This window comes from Neofelis nebulosa, chromosome 5 (assembly GCF_028018385.1).
Source record: "Neofelis nebulosa isolate mNeoNeb1 chromosome 5, mNeoNeb1.pri, whole genome shotgun sequence".
NCBI lineage: Eukaryota > Metazoa > Chordata > Mammalia > Carnivora > Felidae > Neofelis > Neofelis nebulosa.
In genome coordinates this window covers 97,547,143-97,574,761 of record NC_080786.1, presented here as the reverse complement: position 1 = coordinate 97,574,761, position 27,619 = coordinate 97,547,143, and the positions used below count along the sequence as shown (strand labels likewise).

Genomic DNA, 27,619 nt, shown 5'->3' with positions numbered 1-27,619 from the left:
CGGAACAGCCAAATGGAAGAGATGCATAAAGCAAGGTTTAGGAAGCAGGGCAAAGAGCTTCCCTCCCTGCAAGTGGATGTGTTCACCAATCCAGAAGCTCTCTGAACTGTATTGTTCAAGAGTTTTTATAATCCAGCACACCTGGGTGGCTCAATCAGTTAAGCGTCCAGCTTCGGCCCAGGTCATGATCTCACAGTTTTGTGAGTTCCAGCCCTGCATAGCATCGCATAGGGCTTTCTGTGATCCATGTAGAGCCCGCTTCAGGTCCTCTTTCCCCTTCTCTCTCTCTGCTCATGTGCTCTCGCTCTCTCTCTTTCAAGAATAGTAAAAAATTTTTTAAAAAAGTTTTTATAATCCAATCTCTAGCCTCACCTCCTTTCCCCAAATCTGGGAAATGGAGGGAGGAGCTGGGAGTTCCAATACTCTATAATCAGTTTAGTCATTCTGGTGACCAGCAACCCCATCCTGAGGCTATATAAGGGCCCCACCCAAAGCCACCTCATTAGCATAAACTCAAAGGAGATCAAAGTGAGCTTCTTGTGACTACCGAAAAAAACCCTCCTATAACTCAGGAAATGCCAACGGTTTTTGGAGCTCTGTGACAAAAACTGGTGACAAAGACCAAATATATTTCCAATTATAAGACATCCCCATTTCTTTTTCTTTCTCTAGCTTACCTTACAAGTGACATGTACACAAATTCCACATTTTCCCAAGCAGTTAGTGAGATGAGTATGAACTTCATGAAATCTTTAACTCTTACACCTGTTAGAGCAAGCAATAATAGTCAATTTTTAAATTCCTCAGGTAATCCTTGAGTACTAGTTGATATTAGTGCATCTGCCTGCCTGAGATTTCTGCCACAAGCTCTCTAAAGTCCAGGGTTTTCCAACACAAATGGAAAACATTTTGTATGGAGGAAAGTGTAAAGGCTCTTAACCTGGGTCAGTCTACTCAGACAGATGGGTTCCCTGAAAGACGGATCATGTATTTATAAATTGTAAAATTTTCCTCCTCTTCAGCTTGTCAAACCTTTCCCGGTCTTTGACGTCTCTGAATAGTCCCGTTCAACATGGAAAAAAAGGGTATTTCCGTCTGAGATGGAGATAAATAGCTCTTTAGATTGTAGAGATGATTGGGTTTGTATAGACTATGGATAAGAAGAAATCTATACATGGAACAAAGATTTGAGTTGGCCATGCTAACTGAAGTTCTACTAGATAGAAGGAACTATGAGAATAAAAGTCTGAGACTTTGAGAACAAAAGTCCTCCAGGGACTGTGGAATTTATTAAAGCTACTTCAGGCAGGCTGCCCAGACCATGGTTGGTTTCTGTCTGAAGTGCTCTCTTAGTCCCATTTCCAGAGCCCAACCATACGCCTGACTGCCTTGCCTGGAAATTTATTTCTCTGACTTCAAGTACCCCAAATAGCAGCTGCCTACCCTGACCCCTATCACACCCTCACCTGCCCACCATTAATCCTTATAATCAGTTCCCCTGCTCCAATTGGTTAGACCTGACCTCACCTGACCTCAACTACCATCTGTTCCTATTGCAGGGCCTGAGGCACATACGCACTGTATCTGTAATCCAGTCATTGCAGTGAGTCGCCCATCACTATCTTTTAACTATGGTAACTGCCTCCCCCCACCCAAAATGCATCCATATGCATGCACTTGCGCGTGCATGCACACAACATACACACCTGAAAACACAGGGAGCTCGACACTCAGACTAATTATCAGATGAGTACAAAGCAAATTCTTAGAAAATAGAGATGATTCTGATCCTTTTCACCTTTTTACAAAAAGCTATATTTTTACCATAAACCTTTCTTCTTTAGTCAAAATTTTTTTCAGGAAATAAAGGTTTTGCAAAATTATTTTCTGTGCCTGCATGGACCAAAACATTTAGTCAATTCTAATAATTTCATTAAAATAGAGAAATCAGTAAAGAAGTTAGTCTGCTTTTCTCCCTCGAATGCACACACACACAACAGCTATTAGATTACCAAATATTTAGCTTCTGTTTGATGAAGTATTATGTAGACCAGCCTAGAAAAGCTAAGGAGTACAAAGCAATGGTAAAACTTAGCAGAATCTGACCACTATAGAAAGCTAGGAGAATTAAAGCTGGACATAGAGTTAAGTATAATTCCAAAGGGAAAAAGTAGATCAATCCATTTGCAAGATATGAACATAATATATCTAGAATAGGTGATTTAAGTATTTGGGTATGGATTATAGCTAATCTAAAAATACATAGGCAGATATTTGTGTAAACAAATATATATCCAGGCTAATGTTTAAAAAACATATGTATCTATAATATTTCTACTTATATGTTCTATTTGAATTAATGCTATCAAAGAGAAGTAAGGCAAATTGGAAAGCTCATGTATAAATGTAGCAGCAAAGCATGGAACACACACAAAAATAAATTTTCTAATGAGGCATAATAAATAGGTAGGGAGAGAAAATGAATGCTGACTTTAAAAATGAAGTACCGATCGCTTTAAAAATCTGTCACAAACAAGACAAATTGAAGAAAGTAAAGTAGACAGAAACTAATGGCAAAGAGCAAGCTAGAGATAAACACTTGGGGGAGTTGAGTATTGTGAAGTAATCAGAATGAAGGAAATGCATCTGGACCACAAAAGGCATAAAAACTAGGAGCCAGCATATGCTTGGCAATCTTGTCTGTGTAGCTTTACTAAACTGACCAAAACACTGCCAATTTGTTTTGTTTTGTTTTCTGCCATCATAATGGATAGTTACTGAGCAATTGATTGTATCATTGTGCAGTTGGTTGGCTTTGGTCATTAAGACGGATGAAATGATTGGACCAAGTGTTTCATGGTCTGGTGGTCTTGGTCACCTTAATGACCCAGTTGTATTGATTGCAGAATCCTGACCGCCATGCATTCTCTTCATCTTATGGATATATTTTTTATAAAACATCTACTGTCCTTATAGCTGTTTCCGTGCTGTCTCTATTTTTTAAAAGTCTCAGAGAACGAAGGTGCTGCTAAAGAAGACCTAAAATTAACACAGGCCAACACCGTAACTATATTAAGACATACAAATCTGTAAACACACTGCAGATAATGAATTCATGAACACCACCTACTACTGAGATGCTTTTTTAAAAAGCTGCAAGATAAACTTTTCCTATGGAATTATTAAATTGAGTTTTGTGGATCCGGACATGCCTTCTTCCATCCCCCGCCCCAATATAATTTTAGGTCAAACGTTAAGTGTAGATTGGATCCTAGCAACTTCAGGGTGTGGCATTCTAGTCTCCTGACAGCGTTTACTAGTGCTGCAAACCTACGGGCTTGGTCCTATCTCTGATCCTGAGCCAGTGCTAACTGAGCCTGGTGAGACTTTAAATTAAATCCTGACCCTAGACCTGAGGTCTGAAAATTCAGCTGTGGCTGTTGGGTTTTCTCCATGCCTTACAAGCATCTTTTACTGGCCCTCAGATCCAAGTGCTTCAGTTCTGGGTGAGTGAGCCACGGATGCTTGAGTGGCCCACGTCATAGTACTATCCCTGAAATTGGCCCTGGCCATGTTATCTTACTTCTGCCTAACTTCCTCCTCCTTGGTTTGCAACCCGTCATCCAGAGACTGCCATCCTCTCCCTGTGACCAGAGCCACACTCTGAACTGTAGTACATCTGGCTAGGGCCTGGACCCCACCCGGCACCTGTCAGCTCTCCACTCCGGGAACTGGAGCCTCGCCCAAACACAGCCTTCTGGCAGGGATTCTGCAACATATGGACACAACTCCCAGAATCATGACTGCCACCTGCCTAGCTCCCAAGGGCTCACCCACTGCTGTGCCCTGTCCTACCAGATTGGACTTTGTGCCCAAGATCACTTAAACCATTCCTCAGCTTGCTCCATGATTTTCAGTTGGGCTCTGTCCTTCCCCTTTCTGGGACCAATACTATAGCCCATTTCCTTGGCTCCTGTTCCACTGGCCTAGTGCTTCTGGTATCTCAAATGTTTCTCTTTTTTAAAATTTTTTTTTCAACGTTTTTTATTTATTTTTGGGACAGAGAGAGACAGAGCATGAACGGGGGAGGGGCAGAGAGAGAGGGAGACACAGAATCGGAAACAGGCTCCAGGCTCCGAGCCATCAGCCCAGAGCCTGACGCGGGGCTCGAACTCACGGACCGCGAGATCGTGACCTGGCTGAAGTCGGACGCTTAACCGACTGCGCCACCCAGGCACCCCTCTCAAATGTTTCTCATGCAAAACCCACTCACATCTCAACCTAGTGGAGAAAACATCAAACTGGAGACCAGGAAACCAGGGTTTTTAGCATTGTCTCAAAACACTAACTAGTCATTTTGACTTTCTCTGTCTCAGTTATCTAACTGATAAAATGAAAAAGGCTAGAAGCTTCTTTCAGTCGTGTTTTGTTGTTGTTGTTGTTGTTGTTGTTGTTTAAGTAGACTCCATGCCAAGCATGGAGCCCAACATGGGGCTTGAACTCATGACCCTGAGATCAAGACCTGAGCTGAGATCAAGAGTTGGACACTTAACCGACTGAGCCATCCAAGCACCCCAGTTCCGACTTTCTTTAACTCTATGAAAAGGCTTCAGATTTGGTTTAGAGATGTGAGAAAATTCTAAAATGAGTATGTATATAGTTGATAAGAAATGTTTTCATTAGGATAATTCAAAATTTAATATTGTACATTCTGAATTGGTTCTGTTTAGTGTTATATTCATGATTTAGAAAAGGAATTAAGAAGAACGCTAGCAAGAGTGAGAAATTATATTAAATTGTGAGTTAGTTATCAGCACTGGTAAAGGCAAAACAATATAAATGGGCCTAAAGAGGTTAGAAAGTTGAGTAGAAAAAATGAGATTTTTTTGCCTTCAAAAATGTCAATGATCAGGGAGAAGTCAGGGGAGAAAAATTATTCAAAACAGATGCTGTGTAGGTGGGAAAGGCAGCAGAAGCATTCTTCAAACTATCCAGAGACAAGTTCAGTACAATTTTTGAATTAAGAAAACAATGGAGTAATATAAGATAAAAGCCAATACAGACTGGGAAACAGAACAGCGACCAGTCACACCTGATCTTATCCCCCAAGGCAGAGTTGGTTTTCAACCCCATTCTCCCTTACTTTTTTTTTTTTTTTCCATAGTGGAAGCTAAAAGAAAGTAAAATAGGTAGTTACATTTCCAATCTCCCTGAGGTCCAGGTATGATCATTCAACTCAGATCTGTCCAACACAACATAGGGCAAATCTGCCTGAAAGTTTCTGGGAAAGCTGTTACTTTGTTATAAAATGTATACTTGGTTATAAATATTGGTGTGGCTTCCTCCATTTTCCCCTCTGAAAAGCATTGGGAAAACCCAGAGCTGCCTCTGCCCTTTTACCTCAGAGGCAACACACATGGGATTGAAAACAAACAGACAAACAAAATAGTTCAGGATAGAAGAGCATAGAAGAGAAGAGAACCTGAGAACCTAATGATTCCATCTATGAGATAAGTGAATGCAATCGCCTACCATCATATTTCTTGGTACAGAACACAGAAATGATATTTTTAAGCCCTCTGTAATTGAGTTTAGTTAGTTACTTATAGCTCTAAGATATTCCAGATACACCTATTTTGTCTCTAGTTTTGTATCAGCACACATAAGATTTTACCCAACAGTGAGGACCTTTATGTAAAATGGCAGAGTTGTATCTCTACTGTTTCTGGAGCAGGAGTGTTGAACTTGGAAAATTTTTATTTCCGTCTTCAAAAATTAAAATGAGGAGGAAAAAATGATCCCCCAAGCTAAGGGATTTAATATTGGCACATTTATCTAGAGTCGAATGTTGAAATTCTGGTTTGAGAAGAAAAATGAAAAGGTACTGGTCCCAAAGATCACCAAGAATAAATCATGCTAGTTTCCATATATCTTTCTTTGATTTGGGTACCAAATAGAAAGTAAGGGAAAGTTACTCATTCAGTGAAAATATATTGAGTTACCTAAGATGTGCTGGGCCGTGTGCTAAGAACTGGAGATGCAAAGATAAATATAATTCAATTTCTTCCTTTAAGAATTGTGTTAGTTTCATAACTTCCATGTAACAATGGACATAGCCAAGTAAGTAGATACTATCAATAATGTGTGGCAAGTGCCTGACAGGAGAGGGTACAGGAGAGAATACTAACACGCGAAATGGTGGCATGAGGAATGTGGTCATGATTCGTGGAAGAGAGATTATTTTAGCTGTTATTTGGAAGAATGAGAATTTCATCACTAAACACAGGCACAGTTATTCTGTGAGTCAAAGTCAGTGTGTGAAAAGACAGAGATAATTAAGGCATAGACCTCTTTGGAGAATGCAATGTATTTGGTGTTCAGGGATGTCATTGGAGAGGTAGATAGGCAGACTGCCTGGGGGTGAGGCATTTGGACTTTTTCCTGCAGTTAACTGGTAGTTAAGGAAGGATATTACAAACAGGAGGTCCATGATCTGGTATGGTTGTTTTAGAATGATGACTGGCCGTGGGTACAGGATAGATTAAGGAAGTGAGAGATTTCAGGCAGGGAAGTAATTCGAAACCTATCACAAAACATCAGACAAGAAATGAGAACTTAAAGAATTGGTACGTAAAGGGTTTCCTGATCTACTGGCTGACTGTAGGTGACGAAGAAGAGAGCGCATTGTTGGCCTGGGCAAGTGAGTGAGTGGCAGTCCTATAAACCAGAATAGAGATTCCAGGAGGAGGTGCATATTTTGGTGAGAGGACGCGGGAGGAAGATAAGATGTTCATTTTGGGAGAGTGAATCATGCATATGGAGATCTGTATTTGAAGCAGAATTCCAACAAGGTCTGGGCTGAAAATACAGAATTGGGAGTCACACAGAAAGAGGTGGTGGTGGTGGAGGAAGCTGTGGGCAGTGCTGAGAAGGCCCAGGCAAGTGGTGATTGAGGAAGAGAAATCTGACAAGAAGAAAGAGGAGGCATCCAGAGCTGGAGGAGGAAAATTAGGAGAATGAGTGTCATTGAAACAAAGATAAAAGGGAATTAAAGAATAAAGCAAACAAACACAAGGAGTGGTTAGTTTTGAAGCTGCAGAGAAGCCTTGTAAGGTAAGGAATGAAAAGGGGTGTGTGTGTGTGTGTGTGTGTGTGTGTGTGTGTGTGTAAGAGAGACAGAGCGAGTGATGGCAAGTATGAGGTTCTTGGGGACCTAACTGGAGCCAATGAACTGGTGACTACAAAGGCAAATGACCAATAACTGACAATTGAGAAGGAGGTGAAGAAGTAAAGATGATGGGCAGAATATGATGCAGGGCCAGGTTTGAAGGAGAATATTTTATCTGTGAAGACATGGGAGAAGCTAGAGTCTTTTAAAAGATGAGGCTTAGAGATTCAGTTGAGAGGAAGAGCGTGATACTATAAGAGAGGGACTAGGAGAGCCAAGATCTTGAGGAATTATGAGAAGACACTGTTCCAGATATAAGGGGAAACTTCCACCTCCACTTTGCCAGGTTCAGATTAAGTCTGAAGATGGCAAAGCAGCAAACGAGTGAAGTCTCACCCGAATGCATTCACTTCCTAAGTGGTACAAGATCCTGGTATTGGTCATGCTGAGAATAGAGGCGGGGGATGGAAGAGTAAGCCCAAGAAAAGTGGGCAAACTGGAATGTGTAATATTTCAAATGGGAAACAAAAGCAGAGTAGATAAACAAAGGTTTTTCCGGCACTGTGTATATGCTATGTTTATATGCTGGTGGGATGGAGGTGGAAGAAGAGGCAGATTGAAAAGACAAAAGAGAGGAGGCATAATTGATGAATTGTGGAGAAAGTGATCAGCTTTGCACTGGGGGAGGGTAAACTTTTTCTCTGACATGAGACAGAAGAAAGTGAGGGTTTCTGGACTTCAGTCATGCACTTTGTAAATAACCTCGTGAGTCTTACAAACAAGGTGGAGAGATTTGGACTGGATGCAAAGGCTATTATTAAGTAGACAAATATCTCATTGAATCGATGTTGATTAATGGTTTGATGCCTGTGTGGAGAGAGAATTCTATTTGCATGGCCAAGGATTCTGTCCTTGGCCCTGTCCTGTCAAGCATTTTTTTTTTTTTTTAATTCAGCACCTTGGATAAAATACATAAGACTTGCTCATCAAATATGTGGATGACATGAAACCAGAGAGATAAAGATGACAGACATATGGGATGACAGAATTAGGATCTAAAGAGTTATTGACAGGGTAAAATAATTGGTTGAATCTAACAAGGCACAAATAAGTAAGAATATGTATACAATATTTTACCCAGATGAAAAAAGAAAAGTCAACAATGGAACTAGACAATTTGAGGAAGGTGTGGAAGGAACTTAGTTTAGCAGGGTCACACATAAATAAATGTCACAAAATTTCAGTTGGAGTAAATAAGTGGTATGATATATGGCTGGATGAACTTTTGCAAACTAATTATTGTATTTTCAGGAATTTTGCAAATCAGTTTTTAAACACAGCCATTACTAAAAATTAAACTGTATAAACTTAAATTATATTAAAAACAAAGGTAACGAATACTGAAAACATATCTCTTCCTTTTTTTTTTTTTTTTTTTTTTTTTTTTTTACTATTATCTATACTCTTCAGATTATTTATTTCTATTGTATCTCTTGGGTGGAAATACTATATAATGCTGTTTTGCTGTTCATCTCTTCCCAGCTCTGCACTGAGTGATGCCACATTTGTAGCTTGTAATAGGACATGGTAGGAGTATTTACACCATGGAAAGTGGCAAAGGCTACAAATCATGTCTCCCTCACCCTTAGCCCCTTGAGAGCAAGTTGTTAAACATTTACCAGCACACCATGGAATAAGTTCACAATTTAATGGTATGGTGGTGGGACACACACAGAGATCTTTTACACTTCCATGATGCACTGATTGATATTTAACATCTAGAATTATGGCACTGACTTATTTCTTTCTCACTTCAAGTGTAATTAGTAGGTAGGGATGCTACATTTTAAGAATATGGATAAATTGTAGTATATTGAAAGGAGATAGGAGAGTAACCATAACAGAAGGACTCAAAATATTGTTAAATGAAAAATAGCTCAAGAGATACTTGGTACCCAAAAGACAGGGAGTATGGGCAAGTTGTAGTTAAGCCCTTGCTGAAATAGTATGTGAAAGAGATATTATCCTTAGTGGCCCAAGGGAATTCAAACAAGATTAACAGGTGGACCTTATAGAGAGACAAATATCAGTATCTATAGGAAAGAATGTCCAAAACATTGTCAAAAGTTAAAAAATGAAAAGGTTTACAAAATTTTTTTTCCTAATGTTTATTCATTTTTGAGAGAGAGAGAGAGAGCACAAGACAGGGAGGGACACAGACAGAGAAGGAAACACAGAATCTGAAACAGGCAAACTGTCAGCACAGAGCCAGACGCAGGTCTCCAACTCAGGAATGGTGAGATCATGACCTGAGCCGAAGTCAGATGCCCAACTGACTGAGCCACCCAGGCGCCCCCAAAAATGAAAAGGTTTAGAAGTAACATGCTTTCCTTCAAGCACAGGATGTTTTAACATTTGGTAACATCAAATGGCGACCTGGGCCAGATGACCTCATAGGTATCATCCAAACCTTCTGGAATCTTTGAAGTTCAGGAGCATACAGTGCAAATGACTGGAGGCATGCACAGCCCAATTTCTATGAAGCTGATTATTTGAAGATTTGTTAAGAGGGGGCCCATATCCTCATTATTCTTCAGGCCATTAAACACATCCACTCTGATGAAGGGCTCCAGAAGACGACAATATGCTAACATGAGGGGAAAAGACTCCTAATATATCAGACACTAGGAATGAGGATGATAAAACCTTAATGAGAGACTCCTTCATCTTAAAAAAAAAAAAAAAAAAAAAGTAAGCAAAACTTTGGGGTCATTAGTTAGTGGCAGAGAGATAGATGAGATGACATTTTTGAGCTCCAATTTCAGGAATTAAAAATGCTCAATGCTGTACAGTCTAAATAAATGTATTAAAATATACATAAAATAATATGAATATAATATCATATTCTTGTGATGGGTTCTTCTTCTGTGGGTTAAAGAGGCTATGGTGTGAACTGAAGTACAGTGCAGTTGTAGATGGTGTGCTATTTGGCCTGAAGAATTCAGAGAGCTGTATTTCAAACAACAAAGAATCTTTGAGAAATGAATGGTGGAATTTTTGTTGTTGAATTTTAGAGAAATTGAGGGCTTTGAGATGAAGGGAAGAATAGAGACTTGGAAATAGAAAACCAAATAATCAGCAGAAGAATTTTCGAGGATCTAACAGGTACTATAAGGGATTTGAAGGAATAGCAGATGAAGATTGTTGGAAATATATATCCCAGAGTTTTAAGGAGAGAGAATGGGGAAGTCTGTTCAAGAAAATTCTGTGGACAGAGTACATTAGCCGCTCAATGTTTTGGATGGCTTCACTGTGAAGAATTTTAATGTAAAGACGAGTAGACTTGGATTTCAGATGGAAAAGGATCAAAGTTGTTTAAGCAAAAAAGCTCAGTTCTAGACTTGACAGAATCATGGTGGAGTGGGGAGAAGGAATAAGGAGAAAAATAAACCAAGGGATTGTATTACAGGATGAGCAACCCTGTTTGAATGAAGGTTGAAATTAATAATGTTTAAGTGAAATCTATCAATGCTTGAAGCCAAAATGAGCAAATTAAATAATATAAAGCTATATATCTGAAGTCTCTCTTACTGTCCAACTATACATTGGATGGTATACTACACCGCCTAAAATTCTGTAGTCTATCGGAAATAGTGAAAGAGGTATCACAAGACATGGGAGAAAATACAAGGTGGTGAGTTTAGCTATATAGTCTTTGGAGAAGGACACTTCTCTGATTCCCCACATAGTGGGAGATTAACACTTCATGGAACACATATGGGGAGTCTCCTATTTGGACCCTGCCAGGAAGGCTGCATTTTGTTATTTCTCCAGAAGGAAGTTTAGAGTGGGACAAACTCAGGATGTGAGCGGAGATGGTGAGAAACAGCCATGTCTGTGTAGAACAAAATAACAATTGCAGATTAAAACAACTGGGGATCGGGGCACCTGGGTGGCTCAGTTAAGCATCTGACTCTTGATTTTGGCTCAGGTAATGATCTCATGATTTGTGAGATTGAGCCCCACATAGGGCTTTGCACTGACAGCAGGGAGTTTGCTTGGGATCCTTTCTCTCTGCCCCGTCCCCACTTGCATGCTTGCTCTCACTCTCAAAATAAATGCATAAACTTAAACAAATAAAAGAAAATAAAACAACTGGGGAATCCTTAAAGTTAATGTTTAAAATTTAGTTCGAGTAGTTTTTGAATATTTCCTCCCTCTTTTTTTCCCTTCTTGCCTTTTTCCCCCTTTCTTCTCTCCCTTTTTCCCTCCTTCATATTCTTATTTAACAACTATTTATTGAAGACTTAATGGCTCTGTATCAATACTAGAAATGAGAAGCAAATTTACAAAGAAGCTAATTCAGCTTAAGCTTTAGGGGACCTCACTTACATGGGCCATGAGCCATAAGTTTGTACGTTTGTATAAAATAAGAAATAGTAAGATATTTTAATAAGAATCCATTAGACTTGTGTCTCTTTGCACTCAAATTTCCCCTCTGCAACATATCCCCTCAATCAGGTTGTGTTGAGTGGCAGTTCTGGGAACCAGGTAAGATGTGGTTGTATTGGTGTTACATTTAGATTGGGTTTAATGGGATATATTTAGGTTTCTTCTTGGAGCTTTTATGTACAGGTAAGTTATTGCTAGCCATTTATGGCTGCAAGGAATACAGTGAGCCAGCTCACTGGGCATGGTAACCTGAAGTACCAAGCCAGAGGTTGAATTCAAATATAAACATCACTTGGCCTATCACGTCGCTCCTGAGTCATGTGGTAAAGATGTGAAACAAGATTTGAAATATATGAACCAAAAGCTCGTCTGTGGGAAAGTTTTATAATCATCAGCTCTATAAAATTTTAGGTGAGAGATTCAGTTTTCACCAAAGCCTAACCAAAACCAAGTTTATTCCTGGCAGGAATAAATTTGATAATGCCACATAATTAATAATTCACAATTTATAAATGTATCATGCTATTTTTTCTCTGAAATTTCTCAGAATTCCTGTGTTTTTGCATTATTGTTTGCACCCTTTACCGAAAGTACCTCTGTATGTGGTCTCATGTTTTAAGCACCCCCAACTGCCAAGAATAAAAACAAATCCAATCAACTGTGTGAGAGGAAGGACTAGATTATCTTTCCATTCTCTTTTAGAAGATTACATTACAAAGTCATTGTTATATAAAGAGATGATCAAAGAACAGGTAGCCAAAAACATAGAAATTGCATAGATGTGTCAGGCAGAGATGTGTGGTTTCTTTTTCCAAATAAATAAATATCCACTTTCATACTTAACTTGTATTCTTTTTCTTAAAGAAATCTCCCCTAAATCGTATAAGCTTTAGGTCCCATAAAACGCACCTATGCTCCTGCTGGAAATACCAGAAACAAATTAAAAAGGCCAAGACATGGTGCTTGCCATCCAGGAATGTGCATTACAGGGAGGAGGTAGACTGGCAAACAAGCTATCACAAAACTTCAGGGGCAATAGAGAAGAAGTATGTAGCAAGTTCCGTGGTCCCTTCAATAACCAAATCAAATGAAACTCTCATTTCAGCCTCTGATTATGTGTTGGTGGTAGAGGTTTGTGTAACCTGATGGAATTTTTCACATCAGCTGCTTAACACATTCCACAAGCCACTGAGTTAGATTTGTCCACTCAGGCAATCACACTTCCTCATGAGCTGCATGGTTACTGAGTTTAGCTTATGGGCCACATGCCTTTCATCTTCTCCTATGCCACCAGCACACGGTTCCCTCCCTGAGACTTCCCTGGCTACTCACAGATTCAGATGGTCTCCAGAGCACTGGAGAAACTCTGGACATTTGAGCCATGTTTGGAAAGATGGATAGACTTAGAGGGTCCTAAGAACCATCCAGGTCTTTGTCCACAAGAAGCAGGATTAATTCTGGCAGTGAGGAAGTACTGAAATGCTATCAGCCTAATTAATATGGTGACATCATTTCATAGAAGCTGGCCTCTCCCTGGAACCAGATGGAGCCGTGTCTGCCTGGAAACCTTTGGCAGGCTCAGACACCTTTTGCACCTTCTTTCTTACAATCTGATCCTGCAATGCACTTGAACCTTTCAATGCTTCCTTAAAATGAATGCTTTCCAAATGGCCTCATCACCTCCCTCACAGTACCAGCCCTTTTTCTGGACCTCCTCACATCTGGATTTCCTATTTTCATTCTCCAGGCTGCCCAGGCCCAATCTCCAAACCACTTTTGGTTCTTCCATTTTTCTCTTCCCCCAAGATATTCTTCTGTGAGGTGAATGAGACAAAATATGGGAAAGTACAGAATATGTGATACCTGAAACATACTGGGCAATCAGTGAATGACAGTTCACTTTCTCTCCACCTTTCCTCCCTGACCTAGGCATTAGAACAATTCTGTAATTTTCTCACCAGGCCCCAGTGAACCCTTCTCACCATTCCATACCATACAACATTACAATAGACATTGTCTAAACTGTTCCAGTAACAACTCTTATGTCTAATCCTCTCTAGTAGGTTGACTTGTGTTCTTCAAAAATCTGTGTCTAAACCCTAACCCTCAGTTTGAGGACTGTGGTCTTACTTGGATAAAGGCTCTTTGGAGATGTAATTAATTTAAGGATTCTGAAACGAGAGCATCTTGGATTTAGAGTGGACCCTGTATTCAATGACAAGTGTTCTCATAAAAAGAGGGAAAGACTCAGAGACTGAGGGAAGGGAGCCCATGTGATGATGGAAGCAGAGTGGACTGATGCATCTTCAGACCAAGAAATGCCAAGGACTGCCATAGCCACCAGAGGCTAGGAGAAAGTGGTGGAATGGACTCTCCCTCAGAGGCTCCAGAAGGAACTAATCCTGCCAACACTAAATCTGGACACCCGGAAATTTGAAAGAATAAATTTCTGTTGTCTTAAGCCCCCATGTTTGCAGAAATTTGTTATGGCCGCCCAAGGACACTAATACACCCCCTTTGCCCGACCCTTAAGGCTCTTCCCAATCTGAGTGTGGCCTGCCCTTCTAAGGTTCACTCTTTCTACCCTCCTTTACAACTGCCCCTCTTCCACATATTGACAGTCTCTTGATCATTCAGTGATTAGTTGTACATTTTGCCTTTTCCAACATGACCTCTTTCCCTTCTCTAAAACTCATTGTGTCTTCTGTACTTTTTCAAATCCTAATCATGAAATGAAAGGTGTACCCTATCGTGATTTCTCTCATGTTCTAAATTCTTGTAGCTCACATTTGACATTGAATCATGTCAGCATTTGTTTCACTTTTCACATATGTGTGTATCTTCTTGAGGGTGGGATGTTTTAGTAAAATGTTGTATAAGTAAATGATATGCAAAAGTACCAAAGGAGAATTTAGGTGTTAAGGGCTGAACTGTGTTTTCCGAAAGACATATGTTGAAGCTCTAACCCCCAGTATCTCAGAATGTGACTGTATTTGGATCTAGGGCTTTTAAAGAGGTAATTGAGGTTAAATGAGGTCACATGAGTGGGCTCTAACCCAATATGACTGATGTCCTTTAAGAAGAAATTTGGACATTAGGGATTTGCGTGCACAGAGGAACAACCATGTGAAGAGGCAGTAGGAGGGTGGCCTTCTGCAAGCCAAGGAGAGAGGCCTGGAATAGATACTTCCCGTAGAGCCCTCAGAGGAAACCAATCCTGCCGGCATCTTGATCTTGGACTTCCAGCCTCCAGAACTGTGAGAAAATAAATTTCCATTGTTTAAGCCACTCAGTTTGTGATATTTTGTTATGGCAGCTGTAGCCAAAGAATACAGTAGGTAAAAAGCTAAGACTAAAAGTTAAGAAAAATTAGCACCTGAAAGGGAAAATAAAAAGAGATACATTACTGACACTCTTCTCTCAAGTGCCAGTACTATTCCTAAAATGGCATACAGCTGGACAAAGCCCTTAGTAAAAGCCAGAGACTTCTGGGTTTATTATGAAAACAGTATCACTTTAGTATGAAGTTCAAAGAGATCTGAGAATGGAACTGGCACCTGTCCTCCACCACTCTTCACCCTTTTCTAGAATGATGTTACTGCCTAACCTATAGTTAGGAAGTTACCTGACAGTCTCATTAGTTATTCTGCTAATTAAATTTATATAAGGTTTAACCATGGGGCTTAAGCCTAGGCATTTACTGGGATTGATTGTAAGGGGATAAGGATTAGTGGGTCCACTGAATACACTAGTAGGTATCAGGACAATACTGGTATCTCATCCCATCTCATCTCATCTCATCTCATCTCATCTCATCTTATCTTACCTTATCTTATCATTCATCTGTCTGCCAAGATCGGATCAGTGTGCTTTTCTCTTTCTCATTCTTTTACCATCCTATAACCTCCATTGCTCAGGGGGGAAAAATGTACTGGAATTGATTCCATAATATTTAAACTAAATTTGGAATTTTGAGCTACCTTCTGGAAAGTAATTTTAGAGATTCACTGACTGAATGTAGTATGTCCAAAGGGTGGTATTTCAAATGGTGAGGACCTTAAATATTGAGGCACCTTAGAGTGGTTGAAATATGTGATATTTGGTCAGAAGTACACAGAGGGCTTCTCGTTGGATGAGGGTATCAGCTTGTCCTCCATGGGTCTTAAGGCAAGGGCTGGGACTGTTAGGTGGACCTTGCAGAATGCTGATTTCATTTCACCACAAAAACTTCCACTGCATCTTCTAATTCCCTCAGGACCAGAGGTAATGAGGTGTAGAGGACCACTGAATGCCATGTAGCTTAGTGGTTAAGAGGGTTTTGGAGTCCAAGCTTTACCTGTTATTAGCCGTGTGACCTAGTCTAGGTACTTAATTCACTTAGCTTTAGTATCGCTATCAAAATGGGATTAAAGATCATACCTACCTCATTTTGGGTAATAGATGAAAGCCTGAGTGTAAACCTGGGTGACTCATCAGTTAAGGGTCCAACTTCAGCTCAGGTCATGATCTCATAGTTCGTGGGTCTGAGCCCCATGTCCGGCTCTGTGCTGACAGTGCAGAGCCTGGAGCCTTCTTCAGATTCTGCTGTCTCTCTCTCTGCTCCTTCCCTGCTCACTCTCTCTCTCACTCTCTCTCTCAAAAATAAACATTAAAGATTAAAAAAAAAAAAAAAACATGGTTTAATGTATTTACTCACAGAGTTCACCCATGCCTATGCCTGGTTTTGAGCTCTAGGCTCTGTTTGACTTCATTATATCATGTTGTTTCCAAGGTTGCTTCCCAAAACAAGATATAATTGGGAAGGCAGAGGGGAGTGGATTGAAAAGGATAGGAGTTAGCCCCATTCTATGGCCAACTAGGTTGCCATAGTTGACAAAATGATCTTAATCAGTGAAGTCATGTGTCTATTTAAACACCAAAAGAAGCAATTTTCTTCTCCTTTGCCCCCAGTCTTCACCTCCTCTTCTTCCTTTCATCTCTAATCTCTAGTCCCCAGCAGGCAGGCAGGGTGGTCCTCACCCACAACTGGAATATCTCTGATGGAGTCATTTCTTACCCATTCTTTGCCCTCTTCACCAGTTACATCCATTGTTTTTGAAAGCTGACCCTGACTAGACTCATTATTACATTAAAAAATATTAGATTCAGGGGTGCCTGGGTGGCTTAGTTGGCCAAGCACCCGACTCTTGATTTTGGCTCACAAAATCATATCACGGTTTGTGAGATAATAGCCTCATGTTGGGCTCTGTGCTGACAATGCAGAGCCTGCTTGGGATTCTCTCTCTCCCTCTCTGCCCCTTCCACACTCAAGCTCTCTCTCTCTCAAAATAAAAAAATAAACTTAAAAAAATATTAAACTCAGGATTTAATTATGTTTCATATCATAAAATATGAAAATTAAGAAGCAAATACGAGTAAAAGAACAAGTAAGGCTGGATTTGAAGTAGATCATTCTCAGAAAGACCTCTGGGGATACTTTATAACCATCACCCCTTAAATATCTCTTGATGATAGTCCATTCTGAGATGGATGTATCTTGAATTTTGTAAAAATGTATTAAGCACCTATTAAGCTCAGTAATCCCAATAATATGTATGATAATAAGCTGTCTGGTTGAAATCTACTAAGTAAAGTTGTGTCTAGGAGAGACTGGAAAGAATATGAGGTATTTTATTGGGGATCTTTGTCATCACTAATGAACAACAAGAAATAGTTTGAAAAGTTCCTTGAGATATTCACTTAAAAATGCCACCAAAACTTCAGAAAAGTACAGTCTCTAAGGTAAAGTTACTATGTATTAAGAATGGCTCCATTCCAATGTATGCTTTATGTACATTATATTATTTGGTCCTCACAACTTGTTGGCATTATAATTCCTGTTTTACAGATTAGAAAATTAGGTACAGAGAGGCTTAGTAACATTCTCAAGATCACACAGTACCATATATCTAAAAATTTGTGTATACTTTTTCTTAAAGTCATATTTTCCTCTACCAAATTATGAAAGGCCATAGAAGGAATTGAAGACATAGACATCACAATATAGGTGTTTTTTTTTTTTTCTCATAACAATTAAGTTTACTTTTATTCTTCTTGCCCAAACTGTAAACTATCATTTTGGGTACCATTAATATTACACAGACTTATTTTTCAAATGTGTTCTACTTCTTTAGTAAAATTAGAAGAAACCTCAATTTTCTTTAAAAAAAAATTTTTTTTTTTAACATTTATTTATTTTTGAGAGACAGACAGAGCACAAGCAGGGGAGGGGCAGAGAGAGAGGGAGACACAGAATCCAAAGCAGGCTCCAGGCTCTGAGCTGTCAGCACAGAGCCTGATGCAGGGCTTGAACTCACAAACCGTGAGATCATGACCTGAGCCAAAGTTGGATGCTTAACCAACTGAGCCACCCATGTGCCCCCCCCTTTTTTATAATATTTTTGAAACTCCAATTTTCAAACAGGTGTGAGTGCATTCAGAAAAGAACCACCATGTGATTTTAGATACGGATGCTAATTCCTAAACATTGGTTATCATTTCTTAACTCAAGTGCTTAGAATGTTTAAAATGCTACATATTCATGTGGATTTCTCAAGGATATTGTAAGATATGTTTTTTTGTGCATACTTAAGCTTATATATGTATTTTAGATTATATGAATACTGAGAAGCATACACATACAGTATGATATTTACATATTGTTTCATTTTTTTTTTGAGAGAACTTCACCCTCACAATTATTAAATGTACATAAAATCTAAATAGCAAATATAACTTATATTGGAACAGGTCTGACTACTCATTGGGAATAGCTGTTCTTTGCTTTTATGATATCGGAAAAGAGAAGAGTTAGTAAAGAAATACAAGCGTTTCTCAAGCCCCTCTTCCCTAAAACACATTCCATCCAATCTCCAGAACAGGCTGGAATATCCGTCTCTACCCCCACCCCACCATCCTCTCAATGCAGTGGGAAAGTCGGTGGGTAATTGGGTCCAGATTGGAGATGTTTAAATATTCATGAGGCTGGCAGGGGACTGGGAGGGGGGTGCCTGTCTAGAAGGGGGGTGGGGGCTGGGGAAGTGATTAGTCATTGAAAGCTAGTGAACAATTCTCAGAAAGAGAAAGGGAAGAAAAAGACAGATAGACGTGGGAAAGGGGAGAAAAGAGGGGAAGAGAGGACAGAGGAGAGAGCCGGAGAGGGAGAGGGAGAGAGAGCGAGCGAGCATGTGCGTTGAGCAGTAGCTGTGGACCTTACAGTTGCTGCTAACTGCCCTGGTGTGTGTGAGGGAGAGAGAGAGAGGGAGGGAGGGAGGGAGAGGGAGAGCGCGCTAGCGCGAGAGAGCGAGTGAGCAAGCGAGCAGAAAAGAGGTGGAGAGGGGGGGAATAAGAAAGAGAGAGGAGGAAGGAGAGAAGGCAGGAAGAAGGCAAGGGACGATACAACCATGCTGTGCTGTATGAGAAGAACCAAACAGGTAGAGCTAAAGATTTTTACTTCTTGCTGTTGTGAAATTACCAGACTGCAATATTTCCCTGTAAAAAGCAGGGGGAAAAAATATTTTAACTGCTTGTGCTCTGGCCATGGTGCCCGCGTTTCCTTAGCATATGGTAACTGATGGTTGCATCCCAGCTTTTATTCCAGTCTGTCTTTCATGCTCTGGTCTGGGAACGCTGCTACTAATTAGGATGAGGTTAGAAAAAAAGATGCCTGTTTGGCTAGAAATAAGATTTTGGGGGCTCTTAGTGAATGTTCAGCGTTTTAGGTCTCTGGTTTTGCGGGTGTGGATATAGAGAGGGGTGTGGGGAGATGTGGACTCTACCTACAAGATGGGGAGGGAGTCCTTTAAATTATTTGCAAAAAAGCGGGGTGAAGGAATAATATTCAGTAATAAGTGTTGCTTGTTCTGTCGTACAATTTTCTCACATGTGCTGCGGAAGAAGCCTTATTTCGTCCATGCAGGAGCTTCAAATGGGCGCAGGTATTAATGGAAAAACATGGGAAGGATTTATTTATTTATTTTTCAATGAATGAATGAAACTGTGGTTTGAGATTTTTTTTTTTTTTTTTTTTTTTTTTTTTTTTTTTTTTTTTTAAGAGAAGCTAAAGACGACTGGGGCTGTAAGGGAAATTGGCCGTGTGGAAGGGGAAAATCCCCTTCCCAAGAACGGTAGCCGATTGTGCACCAGCTGGTCGGAGGAGAGGGTGGACCACGCCCCTAGGAGCTTTGGGCTGCGATGGGATGGGAAAGACGAGCCGAGTATTACCTGTTGGAAATCAGGTCTTTTCCCTTCTCCCTTCCCTTGCATCTTTCCTGGTGTTGTCAGTGACTGGAGACGGGCTCACATTTTGGATGATAAGCATGGTGACTCATTTTCATCAGGAAGAGGGACACAGACGGGATTAGCGAGAATCCGAGTCCCCTCGTTCCCTCCCCCACTACCCAGGTTTCTCTTCTATGGCAAATTGCTCACTTATTTCTTGAAAGACATTTTAGAAACTTGATTGGGCTGAAGGTGGGGAGGAATGACGAGTTCAGTATTCTGCAGCAACCGGCAGTGCCCTGGCATTCTTCAAATGAAGCTTTCAAACATTTATTGGAACGTGTTTGAGTGATTTTGGCGAAGGTGAAAGAAAAAAAAAATGGGTGTGAGGTGTGGGGAAGTGTGTGTGCGCGCGTGTGTGTGCATACTCGTGGGAAGGGAGGCCGTCTGGGTCAAAAAAGCCCTTTGCAGGTTGATTGCCTTAGGGGTGGGGTGCAAGAGATAGGATTTGGGCATTATTCCTCTACAGGTATTGGGTATTGGGCAATTTGTAATACACTCGCTGAATCCGAAGGGGGTGGAGGGGAGTGGAGACGAAACAGCCTGCCAGCTTTGCACATTTAGCCATCGCCCTGGAAGGAGGGGTGGGGGGTGATAAGGATGGAGAAGGAAGAGGGAGGGGAAGGGAAACAAGCAGAAGAGCAGATCAGTGGGTGCAGAGGGTGGAGAGGCATGGGGAAAATAAGTTAAATAAATAAATAAATAAAGCAGGTACCCCAGGGGTTTTGTGTGTGGATCCTATAGGAGTGTTTGAAGAAGAGCATGAGAGTCTTACATGCACCACTTTCCTAAAATGTTCTGTGGTTCCAGAGATTGATGCCTCCATTGGCTCATTTTTCAAACCAGGACATTTCCTTTCCTTGTCTTCCTTCATTCTAATACATAAATGCAATAGATACAGGTGGCTGGGTTAAGCACACTGTCAAGGAAAGGTTCTGAGGTTACCCCACTGGTGAGCTGAGGAAATAAAATTTAGGAAGGCGGAGCCCTAAGGAAGCCAATGCTATTCATTAGAAAAGCTTTAATTTCAGATAGAAAAATGTACCGGTTTATAACTTTTTGCCACCGTATGTATACACATACAAGTATACACACACCCCCTTCAACAAAGGAAACCAAGTATAATTTTAGAAAGGGAATTGAAGCTAAAAGAATTCCCTTCCCAAAAGGGGACAGCTGCCTTTACTTGGGTTCTATCTCACTAACAGCCCCAAGCATTCACTGGAATGTGCAGAGTGATAAAGCTGAAATTGTGTGTTTAGGGAGTTGTAGAAATTCGCATGTAAATGCATGTAGCATCCGCATACTCCATGTACAACAGTCATGCATGTACTCTGTATAGATTCCACATGCCCACATGTGTCTTAGCATAATTCATATTCGAGAGAGAAAATGAAAGGTATAGATATTGTATTTACCCATGCATTTCATACATGTGTACTTCTGTGTGAAATGGTCATGTGCCCTCTTGAGTACTGTTGTGTATCATTCACGTAAGTCAGTATTTAGGGTACCATTAAATCAGACAGAAGGAAATGGTGTATTCAGGGCGTGGGCTCCATACTACACTGACTGGCATTTATATAGCGTGAGTACTTAAGTCTCACACAGGTTTCCTGCTTGTGCGTGAAATGATCCTATATCATTCAAGGCAGAACCCGATTGTGTTTATCCTTCTGCCATCTATTCATCATCCTCGTCCTTAACAGGGAATAAAACAAGGGCAAAAACCTGCAAAGGTCTAAACTCTGCCACACCCATGAAATCCAGCAGAAACGTGGGAGGGGGTGGAGGGATTGCACTTCCTTCCTCTTCCACTTGAGCCGCATAAAGAAGAAATCTTGGATTTCTGAGTTGTAATACATGGCCAGTGGGTGAGAGGAAAGCGTAAATGATCTTTATTAGCCATTAATTACCATTCTGGAATATTAGAGCAGGAAGAGAATGGGAATGGGGCGACAATGAGAGGATGGTAAAGGAGTGGACAGAGGAGGAATAAAATAAAAGAATCCCGGAGATTGTATTGGTTTGTGATTTTCAAATATCTTGGGGCTAACTTTAAATAGCTGAATTACCACGCATATTGCAGATGATGAAAAACTTGCAAGACGGGATCTGAGTCCACAAAGCCAGAGAACTGAGGTGTTTCCTTTGTTTAAAAATAAGGATTTTAAATTGCAATCTAAGTGTAAAGAATACCGGGGCAAGCAAGTAGCCCCACCCCCGGCCCCCACCTCTCAACCCCACCAACATCTGCTTTTTTCCTCGTAAAACAAATAAATCTTATCTGAGAGAGTGTGAGCTGTGGTTTGGAATTCCAGCCTCACTGCGCCTTTCCCTTGCAGTGCTGGAAAGGTGTGGAAGGATGCCGCCTTGCCGCTTGGTGCAGACGCTTCCTCCTAGTGATAAATTGGATTCCTCCTAAATCTCACTGAGCCACACCCAGTGTCACCCAGGGACTAAGTGAATTAATTAAATGGAGGCATTCTACTTAATATAATTGAAACTGGTTGTTTTTTTTTAAATGGTGATTTCTATCACACATATCCAAATTTAAACAGAAGAAGCAATCATTTAAGGACATTTTTTTTTTCCTGCCAAATTATCTGGACTTGCAGGGAACCTTAGAAAATTCATGGTAAATCTAGAAATGAGTTCATATCTGGTGACTCTAATTCCTTCTAGCCCATGCCAGGGTGCATTCACAATGAGCCCTGTGCCCTTAGGCTGTCAGCCTGCAACTCAGGTCCCCCCTCCACACCCATGTGGAGGCAATTGGGATAAGAAAATGTAGGGTTAATTTTCTCTCTTGCTGAGTTGGCAAAACTACAGAAACCTCCTTTCATGTTTTATTCGAAAGGGCAGAGCTCCTGTTCAGAGAGAGAGAGTGGCTTAGGGTCTCCCTTTGCCTCCGTCATGGTGAAATTGTCAGTGTTGTGCCTGGGGCTGATTAATCCACAGACTTCAGTTTTACCTGGCTTCATAAAGAAGTGGGGGGGGGGGTGGTTCTATCAGTCAACAGTAGAGCATATATATATATTAACCAAATGTTCCCTTGTTCTCATTGACAGAGTAAGATAAGTCTAAAATCTTCCTCTAATATTAAAGGAACATTTCAAATGATGCACATAGCAGGTCATCTCAAGAGAAGATACAGCATTTAATTATTCACTTCCTTATTAACTATCATAGAAGCATTCAGGCAGCCAAACGTGTCTGTTTTCCAGCAAAAAAAGTGATTATGAGCAGCTCTCCCTTTTGAAGTGTGGTCAGGTTGCCTCCGCAAAATTGTATTGAAGTCTGCTTAACATTCTCTGAGGTGTTGGGAAGAGCACTGTGCTGAGAGTCCTCAGTGTATGCCAATTAATGATTCTGTGATCTTGAATGAATCACATAATATTGAGCTTCAGTTTCTTCCTATGAGATAGAGTCTAAAAAATAAAAAATAAAACCAAACTAACAAAAACCCGACTTCCTGACCCTAAAGAGTATCTGTAGGGATTAAACCAAACTCACGTGAAGACAAAATCAATACAAAAGTGAGAACATTTTCTCTCCAAGTTTTGTGATGTTGACTCTTGGCTTGGAATTGCCAGTTTGTCAGGATTGTTGTGTGCCTGTTGTTAGCGAACAGTTCCTTCTGGTCATGGGTGATTCCTCTTCTTCATCACTCCTCATTTCTTATTCCATTTACTTTAATATAGCTTCTGTTTTCATATTCTGAAAAAGACACCACAAAAAGTGACTCTTCAGTTTCCATCTTACTTGATATCTCTTTGGTATTTTGTATTGTGGTCCCTTCCTCTTCCTGAAATTCCTCACTTGTCTCCCCTGGCAGCTACCCTGGCTCTCCTCCCTCTCAGATAAGCTTTTCTCAGTCTTCTTGCTGGCTTTTTCACTCTCTTCCCCCCAAATATCAATTATCTTCTGGTTAATGATCTTGATCCAGTAGATGGCATCCATCGACACACTAATTGACACATCCATTGATACATTAGATGATGTCATCCATGTTGGGAGTTTTAACCACTGGGCGATTTCCAAATCTGTAGACTATAGATATCTTTCCTCAGCACCTAATCCATGGATATCACTAGGTCTAGGTATTTCCGGACACCCGCAATAATGTACAGAACCAGTCTCAGTATCTTCTATGTTGTACCACTTAGTCTTCCTGTAGATTCCTACTTTTATGCTATAATACCTTCTATCCAGTTTCTGAGTTCTAGGAACCTGGGAGAAATCTTGGAGGCAGTCCATTCTATCAATCCTCACATCCAGATAATAATTTTTTTGATTCTAGGTAAAAAGCTTTTGAATCCATCCTCTGCTTTTCAACTCCACCACAAATAACCTGGTTCTGACTTTCATTCCCTCTCATCTGGACCAAGGCAATAGCTTCTTGCATAGACTTCCTATCTCCCTCTTGGTCTCCTCCAATTCTTCTTGCATAGAACACCACACTTAATCTTTAACTAATGCAAATCTGGTCATTTTATTTTCCTTGTTGAAATACACCAGTAGTCTCTTGTTAACTGTAAACTAAAATATAAAGTCCTCAGCATGGATGACATGATCTAGTCTTGCCTACCTTTCTTTTTTTTTTTATTTAAAAAAATTTTTTTTAATGTTTACTTATTTTTGACAGAGAGAGAGAGACAGAGCATGAGCGGGGGAGGGTCAGAGAGAGGGAGACACAGAATCCGAAGCAGGCTCCAGGCTCTGAGCTGTCAGCACAGAGCCCGAGGCGAGGCTCGAACTCACAGACCGTGAGATCATGACCTGAGCCAAAGTCGGACGTTCAATCGACTAAGCCACCCAAGTGCCATCTTGCCTATCTTTCCAATGACATCCTCAAATACCTGCTCACACCTTATGACACCACGTCAGTATTTCAGGCCTTGGTGCCTTTGCACATACTGACATGACACTTTCTCCCTGCCTGGAAAATTCACATTTCCTCTGTCAGTTAGCTCTTGGAAGCCATTCTTGACCTTCCTAAGTTCCACTTTATTTGTGACTACGCTATATTTTATAACATCACAACATATCACCTGTTTTTTACTACATAGCATTTTTTTTTTTTTCTTCCCAAACTGTCATCTCTACTGTGAGCTACTTGGGTGGAATCTTAATTCTTTCTCTACTTCCAGGCCTATCACAATGTTTGACACATACAGTAACTGGTTTTATCAGTGCGTTGTATGTTTCCTAAATTAATACAAAACCAGGCTTACAAACTTTCCATAAATTGTGGCATATCTAAATGGATAGAACCACTAGTAGATTTTTGTTTAATCTGTTGGCATCCAATTTTAAGGTGAAGCTAATCATCATTGATTCTTAGTATTGACCTATACATAGCACAACCATCAGTTTTTAATGAAAGCAGGCACAAAATGAGCCCATTTATATTGCAATTCTCCAAACTACTATAACTGGTACTATTTGAAAACCTCCCTTCAGTCTCCTCTTCCACCACCAGCCCAGCAAACTAGTCCACCCTCTGAGGTTAGCATAGTGCCAGGTTAGACATATGGTTACCAATCTTGGATCTTCAAGTATCCTTCCTTTAGGACCCCACAGTGCTTACTTACACATGTTGACTCAATCTCTTGATTACTTAGTTGATTTATTTCATTGATACACAAACTTCCAAAAGTACATGTAGTGTTGGCCTGTGCTCAGGGGGGGCCTGTGTTCAAGAATCAATTTTGTCTTCTTTTGGGTTTCTTGCCTTCCCACTGAAGTATCCACAGAATACTGTTCCACAAAGGGAAATCTTTCATGGAGGTAAAGGGGGGTTAAATGGTAAGTAGCTCCTCAAATGTCTGTTACGTGAATGAGAATCAGATCAACTTTGTCTTACATTTGAATAGACTGAAGGGATTTGGATTCTGAAGTCGGCCTATTGTGGCTACCATAGGGCAAACTGCAACCACAGCTTTCTATGAACATGATCTTGGCCAGACTCTATGTAGTATATTTTCTCTGACTGAATTGGCATGGCCTTCAGAAGAGCAGTAAGATAAAATGTTTTATAGGTGATGTTGGTCTTCAGCTCCTAAAGCTAGGTAATATTTTCTAATCTCCACACCCTTATTCCATATCTTGCTCATTGCTTGCAATCTCTTTCAATCTCTTTCTTTGAGTTTTTCTTTTGTTCTTCTTTAGGTCCGGGTGGAGTTTTCTGATTAAGCGACATTGGCCCAGGCTAGTGTTTGATGTGTGAAGCTATGAAAAGAGAACTTCAAGAAAAAGTGTTCTTTCCAGCTTTCCAAATAGGTGTTTTAGACAAAATAGATATTTTAAGCTTTGTCTAGCACATAGTAGCTTCTCAATAAATAATATTCATTGATAAAAGTAGGAAGGGAGAGATACCATAATGGGTCATTAGGGGAGATGTTTTGGAACAGAAGACCATTCTGTGGACTTCTTCAGAGCTGGCTTTGTGTAAATGCACACTCAGTTCTACTGGTCCTCCTTACAAGGTGGTTGTGGTCAAAGTTACAATTCCCTTTCCTGTCTGCTTAGACCAGAGTGGCTCACTTGCAGTGAACTCAGGTTATAGTATGGGAGTGTGACCCTCCAGATTTCCTGTCCTTAATTATTTACAGATCTTATTCTCTTAGATGTTCTTTTTTTAATGTCCTGTTTCATGTCTTTGTAGTGAAATAAACCCTTCCCCTGGGTTCTAGACCTGGCTCTGCCAATTGCTTGTCGTGTGACCTTGGGTAAGTAGCTTAATATTTCTGAGCCTCAGTTTATCCATCTATGTAGTGGGCACATAAAAAGAACACTCCCAAATCCTGCCTTGCCTTTTTTACTAGGTTGCTGTGAGGCTCAAAATAAAGTGATAAAAATAAAAGTGTTTTGCGAACAATGTGTTTGTCAAGTGGAAGGCATTATCAATTGAGGAATTCCACATACTGAAACCCACAGTATTCATGGTTCTCTGCAAAGAGGTACCCTTGCTCTCTGTACGGAATGTGTCTATATATTTATCTGCCATTCCCACCCCTCCTCTCTTATTCTCCAGAGTAAATATTAACCATGCTAATGGATGGAAGCATAGTATATCGTTATCATTTCCTTCAACAACTTCAGTGACAGAATTTAAATAAGCCAATGTTCAAATCGTCATGAAACCCAAAGGATCAGTTCAAATGCATTTAGAAATATCCACTATTTTTCTTTTTATTTTTTCCTGTTTTAGTCTTTCCTTCACATTTGGGTTTCTTCTCTTCATTTGCTAAGCTGGCTCCTTCTCCCTCATCCCCAACCCCACCCCCACCTCACTTCTAAACTGGGTTCTCAGCACTAAGATAAGGCATGCTGTGCTCACATCCATCACATGAGGGCCCAGTCAGACAGAAGAATAGGCATATGAGGTTGGTTGGGAGACTGCAAATGGGGATGAAGCCTGACTTGGGGAAGCACAGTTCAAAGATTATCCCCTGAGCACCATTTTCATACAGCTTCAAGATTCCTCATTGCATCAGTTATTAACTGTGACCAGAAGAAGTGATATGCCATCCTGAACCTTTTCCAACCCAACTCTAATGCCATGTATTATCTTTTAAATTCTCAGGATCTCTACAAAGGACATTTCTGTTTTCCTGTGTCCCTGATTGACTGACATAAGTTACCAACTTAATAAAATAAATTTATCAATTCTCA

The 27,619-nt window shown here is 40.4% G+C and overlaps 1 protein-coding gene across 2 annotated transcripts in view; it reads left to right on the top strand.

Annotated features, from left to right (window-relative positions):
• The window catches only part of GAP43 (growth associated protein 43), a 127,179-nt gene that overhangs the window by 7,255 nt on the left and 92,305 nt on the right, over positions 1–27,619 (top strand). Inside the window, exon 1 of one of the 2 annotated variants that reach the window (XM_058732465.1) lies at positions 18,953–19,092. The exons of the other annotated variant lie outside the window; for it this stretch is intronic. Coding sequence (XP_058588448.1) covers positions 19,063–19,092 — 30 coding nt within the window. The 5' untranslated portion in view covers positions 18,953–19,062. Of the gene's footprint in view, positions 1–18,952; positions 19,093–27,619 lie in introns of those variants that run through there. 2 annotated transcript variants of the gene reach the window in all.